This window comes from Penaeus chinensis, chromosome 41 (genome assembly GCF_019202785.1).
Source record: "Penaeus chinensis breed Huanghai No. 1 chromosome 41, ASM1920278v2, whole genome shotgun sequence".
NCBI classification, from domain to species: Eukaryota; Metazoa; Arthropoda; class Malacostraca; order Decapoda; family Penaeidae; genus Penaeus; species Penaeus chinensis.
This window is the reverse complement of record NC_061859.1, coordinates 24,529,703-24,537,202: the sequence shown is the minus strand read 5'-3', so window position 1 is coordinate 24,537,202 and position 7,500 is coordinate 24,529,703. Positions and strand designations below refer to the sequence as shown.

At 40.3% G+C, this 7,500-nt stretch overlaps 2 protein-coding genes across 2 annotated transcripts in view; both read left to right on the top strand.

Moving 5' to 3' along the window:
- Positions 1-7,500, top strand: part of LOC125047420 (cell adhesion molecule 3-like) — a 189,843-nt gene that overhangs the window by 141,434 nt on the left and 40,909 nt on the right. The window lies entirely within an intron of this gene.
- LOC125047581 (dynamin-binding protein-like) overlaps positions 1-7,500 on the top strand; it is a 29,061-nt gene that overhangs the window by 12,048 nt on the left and 9,513 nt on the right. The window contains exons 5-12 of the mRNA XM_047645860.1: positions 1-375; positions 1,328-1,447; positions 1,686-1,837; positions 2,114-2,275; positions 2,630-2,800; positions 4,016-4,137; positions 5,108-5,244; positions 5,962-6,092. The exon at positions 1-375 is cut by the window's left edge and continues 1,754 nt beyond it. Coding sequence (XP_047501816.1) covers positions 1-375; positions 1,328-1,447; positions 1,686-1,837; positions 2,114-2,275; positions 2,630-2,800; positions 4,016-4,137; positions 5,108-5,244; positions 5,962-6,092 — 1,370 coding nt within the window. The remainder of the gene's footprint in view (positions 376-1,327; positions 1,448-1,685; positions 1,838-2,113; positions 2,276-2,629; positions 2,801-4,015; positions 4,138-5,107; positions 5,245-5,961; positions 6,093-7,500) is intronic.

Below are 7,500 nucleotides of genomic sequence, written 5' to 3'. Positions count from 1 at the left end.
CACCCAGCACACCAACAACTGTGCAGATGTCTCTAGAGGACAAGGTGGTACCAGTGGCAGCCCCTCGAACCATGATCCTTCCTCCAGTCCCTCCTAGGACGAAACTCAATAAGTCAGACTCCACAAAGTCAGTTGCATCAGAAAGTATTGCAGACTCTCTTCCTGAAACGGCTGTAAGTGAGGACAAGCATTCAACAGTCACAGAAGAACCAATATACTCACAAGTACAGAAGCTGCGACTGTCTGGAAAGCCGTCAGAGAAGCCGAGAATGCAGAAGTTAGAAAAGGGGACAAGCCTGACAAGGGGAGACAGTGCCAACAGTGCAGCCTTTCCAGATGACATCTCAAGTGTTAGTGAAAACAGTTACTCATCAGGTAAGAATGCAAGATTCAATTGGAATGATTTTTATTTACCACCTGTCATTAGTTATGTGCACTGTTCCCTGTGGTTTTGTTTTAATGATCTTGTTCACACAAAGTTGCTTTTGCAAGCTTTTTAAAGTTTGCCTCACCTTGTCTGTGTACTCCATTACTACCCATTTTTGTGATAAAAGTCTATTTTAATTTATTTTTTGATTAACAAGATTAACATCATTATTATTGATATTATTATCATTAATTCAATTGGCATGGATGGCAAGAATACATGCCATGCCCACTGTAATATAAGTTAATTTATTGTATTTACACATAGATGGTTCTACAAGTGCTTAATCACCAAGGAGTCAGTTATTAGTCCTACCTCTCTCACCTGTTTACCCTTTTCCTTGATTTTTGGACAGTTTCTTTTGGATTATTGAATTGTCTTTAATATTATCAAGATTTTGATAACAATTTAATAATCATAATATCAGTAAGAATAATAACAGTATTGATATCGATAGTATTAGAAAGAAAGACACATTTTCCTGCAATTTCAAGGAATGAGGATATCAGGAACAGTCACTAGAGCCTACTGATAGACTTCTTGCTGGCTGAGCACGTGTGGTGCTATCTGTATGTGACAGGGGACAGTACATAAATCTATAGTCTTTTGGTTAATAATATCATTAGTATTATAATTAGTATCATTATTGATAGTATTATTATTAATGTTATCATTATGGTTGTTGTTATTATTATGTAATGTTGCTGATAATAGTAACAAAAAGTCAAAATTTATTCTTCATAAAAATTGTGGGAGTGGAGCAAACAGGTAACGGTACCACAGTGGACAGTGTATTTCCTATTCATTCCCAGTACTAAATGGTTAAGATAGTTTTATTGAGTTTGTGTATTATGATTAATAATGTTCAGTATTACTGTTGAACAATTTATTTATTTTAAGGCTTGGCCAACGAAAGCACCACACCTACTCTGACTCCTCAGAGGCCAGCACCACCTCCTCCACCAAAGGTTTTTGAAAAGGATGAGGAACTGGAGGAATACTACTCTCTGCCTCCTGATGGTGAGGAACCTACTAGCCTTCTCTCCATGGATTCTTTGATTCTAGTCAATAAGAAAAAAGTAAAAGGCTGTAAATATGAACTTCTGTGGAAACTAGAGCTTTTGCACTAATTAAGGTAATCTAAATAATTTCAAGTTAAAATTGAAATTACATAGAGTAAATGATTAAAATGATCTTCTTTTTTAGTTTTTAAAATATTTTGTTCATACTCCTCATGTTTAGTTTCTCATCCATTTAGATTTGCATGTGAGTAGGGAGCACAAGTTACTTCATGCAGAAGAGGGGTTGGATGCTGCTGGTGTTGATACTGATGACAAAGCAAGCAAACTAGGTGAAGGCACCACAGCATCTGCTGAGGAAGATGCAGAAAAGGCAGCTGCTGCCTTGGTGGTGAGTTACAATTTGATTAAGTTGTCATAGAGGTGACTAAGAATTAGGTGAGCTGGTGTGATTCCTTTTTATGTGAATGTAGATTATGCAGTGCTGATTGCAGATAAACATTTTTTTCATTAATGTTATGAAAGTTTCACAGTTGATTTTAAAAGTATAAAGACAGATTGATAGATATAAATATTTCTTTGCTAATTCCAGTAAGGATACAGACAGAATTTACATTTTTGTACTGTCATCTTTATCATACATCATTCCCCTCCCTTACAACCCCAGAGAAGATCGAACCATCGCCATGAGCTGGTGCAGGAGATGGTGACGACAGAGTATGAGTACATCCATGACCTTGAGGCGCTCATCCAGGTGATTCGTCTGGCCGCCTCCCAGAAGGAGTCTCAGACAGTCGATATCAAAACTCTTATGGGGAACATCAGCCAGGTGTGTTGTGTTGTAGGATACTGGAATATGTGTAAGTTGAAGAAGTGCATTACATAGTAACATTCATCCCACACCCATACCCTGCAATGTGATGTTATTTGTTTTTGCTCTCATCATTTTCAACTTAAGTTACAATAATCTTGGTTTAGAATTGATTTCCATGTGTCTTCTGTTCTGAGGTTGAGTGTTATGTTTTGTATGGTATTTTCTTTTAGGACAAGCTATTAAAGGATGGAAGTTCTGAGTTTTTTAGATAATTGATAATATTTAGTATAATTAAGGACAATTTGACATCTTGTCTCATTTGATTTTTGCCTCATTTAGATTCTAAGAATATGAAACTACATTTTTCAGGTTGTAGTTGTGGCAAAGAAATTCTTGTCAAAGCTAGATAAGGTTGCCTACCACAAAGATGAGGAGCTGATGGTAGGGCAGGTCTTCCTGAACTGTGCTGATGAAATGTGCGAAGTGTACAAGGCATATTGTTCCAACCATAATGTTGCTGCTGAACCTCTGTTAAAGAAGGTATGTGATGCTTATGGATTTTGCTAGGTTGATGAAAGGTGCCAGGTGCTTCTTTGAAATCTTAATTATATGGGATACTCCTCTAGGTGGATCAGCCTGCCCAGCAAAGCAAATAAATTAGAAAATGAAGTAATAATTAAAATATTTGGAGTGTTTGAGTATGAAAAAATAAAAAATCTAGAAACTCTTGTGGACAGAATAGATTATCATGTAGCAGTGGGAGTGGGGATCTGTTGTTTCAGATTGGAGATTCTGTTTTATTTATTATTTTTTTTTTTTCTTCCTCCTTTATCTCCCTCTTCTTTCATACCTATCTCTCTCCCACTCTTCCTCTCTCTTCATCTCCCTTCCTCTCCCTTCCTCTCCTTTGCTCCCTCTCTTTCTCTCTGATTCTCTATTCCTCTTCATGTCTCTCTCTCTCTCTCTCTCTCTCTCTCTCTCTCTCTCTCTCTCTCTCTCTCTCTCTCTCTCTCTCTCTCTCTCTCTCTCTCTCTCTCTCTCTCTCTCTCTCTCTCTCTCTCTCTCTCTCTCTCTCTCTCTCTCTCCCTCTCTCTCTCTCTCTCTCCCTCTCTCTCTCTCTCTCTCCCTCTCTCTCTCTCTCTCTCTCTCTCTCTCTCTCTCTCTCTCTCTCTCTCTCTCTCTCTCTCTCTCTCTCTCTCTCTCTCTCTCTCTCTCTCTCTCTCTCTGTCTCTCTGTCTGTCTGTGTCTCTCTGTCTGTCTGTGTTTCTCTCTCTCTCTCTCTCTCTCTCTCTCTCTCTCTCTCTCTCTCTCTCTCTCTCTCTCTCTCTCTCTCTCTCTCTCTCTCTCTCTGTCTCTCTGTCTCTCTGTCTCTCTGTCTGTCTGTCTCTCTCTCTCTCTCTCTCTCTCTCTCTCTCTCTCTCTCTCTCTCTGTCTCTCTGTCTCTCTGTCTCTCTGTCTGTCTGTCTGTCTGTCTCTCTCTCTCTCTCTCTCTCTCTCTCTCTCTCTCTCTCTCTCTCTCTCTCTCTCTCTCTCTCTCTCTCTCTCTCTCTCTCTGTCTCTCTGTCTCTCTGTCTCTCTGTGTCTCTGTGTCTCTGTCTCTCTCTCTCTCTCTCTCTCTCTCTCTCTCTCTCTCTCTCTCTCTCTCTCTCTCTCTCTCTCTCTCTCTCTCTCTCTCTCTCTCTCTCTCTCTCCCCCCCCCCCCCCTCCCTCCCAGGAATTGATTTGATTCTCATTTCATGAAACTCATTATTACAGTATATAGAAGACCCAGGACCTGCAGCCTTCTTGCAGTGGGTGTTGCAGGAACTTCAGCAGCACAAGATTCAGCTAATGGACATGAGATCAGTCCTCATCAAGCCAGTCCAGAGAGTCCTGAAGTGAGTCTTGTAAGATGCCCATTGCAGTGGGATCGTATAGTAGAGTGTCATAGTAACTGTTTGATTAGGTGATACTTGCCTTGATATTTTAATCAAAGGGCTTATTGGTAAAGTAGACACTTGTAGGTTAGGCTTAGATGATACATGTGGCTTTTGTAGCATTATGTTTTTACAATTTCTTTATGCTAAACCAGTATCATCAGACAGTCAAATCATGACTAGAATGAGGAAGTCAAAGAGAATGACGTGTGGATGTGATTGAAATGAAGTTGAAAGTCTATGCAGAAAAATATATTGGGCAACGATGACTTGGCAGAAAGTTGTGATAAATGTTTGTAATATATTTAACCCCTTAATGACGGGTCACGTCTATAGAACGTCCATACAAACCGCTTGAAATGTGGCGTGCGCCTGTATGCTGCGGTGGCACACCAAAACGCTACGAGCCAGTGAATCAGCGTGATGTACTGAACTCCCGCGCTCAAAGTCGGCACGTTGCCCTTTTTTTTTTTTTTTTTTTTTTTAAGTTTTCTTCACCCGTCACCAAGGGGTTAAGTCATTGGGGGATGTACTCCTAAACAGCTGGTTGTTCATGCAAACAGTGGCTGTTTGCATGAACCAGAGTGGCTAGTTTAGTGTATTGCTTGTTTCCCATCTACTTGTCTTTTTTTGCCAAAGATAAGTATTAAATGTTTGGGTAAACAACTGTAAGCTCTGTCTCCTCCCTGTAGCATGTCAGTGACAAGGGACTGAAAAAAACCTCTGCAGTTCATGCAGAGTTGGCCATCCTCATATATTTTTCTTATTTTCCGTGTCATAAAATCATGCCATATATAACCTGTAGGTTAATGTGTTTAGAAAAATTATATATTCCAAATTTCAAAGCGACAGAGAGGACCTCCTACCCCCAGAGAATGTAAAAGAATAAGAATCCACAGAGCCAAGGCTTAGTGCCTTCTTCTTCACACAGGTATCCCCTCTTCCTGGACCGCCTTGTGAGTGAAACGCCCATGGGACATCCAGACTTCAAGGACCTAAGCGAAGCCAAGACCCGGATGGCCAACGTGGCCAAAGACATCAACGAATACACCAAGAGGCTTGACCTTAGTGAGTTGCCAGTGAAGGGTTTTAAGCTTGAGGTCTGTTAGGCTGTGAGCTAGTAGGAAGAATAAAAGATTTATGACAAATGGCTGCAAGTAGATACAAAAACCTTTTTATATGAGTAAGTTAAGATTCTTCTGACTTTACTTCTTCTTCAATAACTTTTTTCATATTCCGTTCCACACTTTCTCTTATTATTAGTATGGTTTCACTTTTGTACAACATTTAGTCTCTCTCTTTTTTCTTTTCTTTTTTGTTATATGCTCGATGTACTTTTTCCTATTTTTGTTTTGTCTTCATTTTGTCATTTCTCTTTCCTTTTTGTTTCTCATTCTTCACCTGTTTCTCTTTCTTCTTCCTTTGCTTATTTTCCTACTTCTCTTCACCATTCACTTATATATATATGTATATGTGTGTATTGTCCTCATAATCTCATAATCAGCAACATTGGCTGTAGATTTAAGATTGTGATAAGCAGTCAGTATTATTTCCTGCTTTTTCTTATTCATGTGATGATAAAAAAAAATTCATTATTATTGTTTTTTTGTATGCAACTGGTTTATCTTATCACTGATAACATGATAACAGCTCCTGTTTAACACCTGATTATACTTTGGAACTCATGTCTCATACCAATGAAATAGATCAAATTTTATCTTAATTTTTCATCTCTTCTTACTTTCCTCTTTTCTCATGCTTTTTTTTTTTTTTTTTTCCCCAAAGTTAACAAATATCGTGCTGGAGGGGACCAGTCTCTTCAGAGCAAGATGCAGAGAGTGAGCATGCACTCAGTGGTAAAGAAGTCAGCCAGAATCTCAGCCATGGTTTCGGAGATGTTGGGCATCATGAGCCAGGTGAGGGTGTGTTGTTTCTTGTTGGTGGCACTTCCAAAGCTTTTGTTTTGGTGTATAGCTTCCATTTTAACCCAATGGTGTCGGGTATAGAAAATTAAAAAAAACTCTACGCTCTGGCGAATGGCGGCAACGCACCGACTCTGAGCGCGTGAATTCGGTACATCAAGCCGAATCATTGCCTCGGGGCGTTTTGGCGCGGCGCCGCTGCGGACAGCCGCACGCCTCATTTCGGGCGATAGCCATGACCCGTCGCCATTGGGTTAAGGGGGTTGATTCTTTCATTTGGATATGCCAGAACATTAAAGCTTCTTTTACAAAATCTATTTGATGTGGTCCTGCAAAGTTTGATCTACCAGGACATTAATGCTTGAACTGTATTCATGTTGACAAATATATGAAAAGTATGGATGAGAATGAAGGTCTTCACAATACAAGAGATGTATTTGACCAGTATCGACTATATCATTGTCAGAAATACATGTATTTCTGACATTGATGTAATCAAAACTAGTCAAATACATCTCTTGTATTGTGAAGATATTCATTCACATTCATACCTTTTATACAGTAATTCTAGTCACCTGATGTTTTCTGTTTACAAGGGTGGATTCTGTAAATGTGATATACTAGATCATTTGTATATCACATCTAGTGTTATGTATGAGATTTCTATTTTGATTTTTTTTTTTTTTTTTCATATCAGTAGACCAGATCCTATTTTTCATTTAAAGATTTGATGAATAATATTTCTCTTTGTCTCTTTGTCTCTTTGTCTGTCTGTCTGTCTCTCTGTCTGTCTGTCTGTCTCTCTCTCTCTCTCTCTCTCTCTCTCTCTCTCTCTCTCTCTCTCTCTCTCTCTCTCTCTCTCTCTCTCTCTCTCTCTCTCTCTCTCTCTCTCTCTCTCTCTGTAAAGGCTATTAAGACGCCTTAAACATATGGTTTAGCAGGAGTAGTGAAAGGGACGGTTGGCTTAACCTCTTTTATTTAGAAGCGTAAGCAACACAGATAAACACACGGATACAAGTTTTGATAAGGCTTAGTGCTTGGTCTGCCAGGAGGGCGGGCGCGGACGGCTGGCTCAGCAGCCAACCCTGACCCGACAGGTGGTCGGCAGGAGCTCTTTGAAGTTACACTTATACATACTTATATTGGTATGGATGAATAGCTCCCACGTGGTGTACAGAAGCATGTATACGCGTGACTTCACGCGGCCGGGGCTGCCTCGCTGGCATGCCCACCGCAGGCGCCCCCACACGGTCCCAGGTGGCGTGCCGCACACCACCCACAAGTACTTAAGGCTCAGGATGACTCAGGTCAGGAGAGTCACTTCAGAGAGTTCCTGCTGACTGCCTGTCGGGTCAGGGCTGGCTGCTGAGCCAGCCGCTGCGCCCTTCTCCGAGTTGACCGA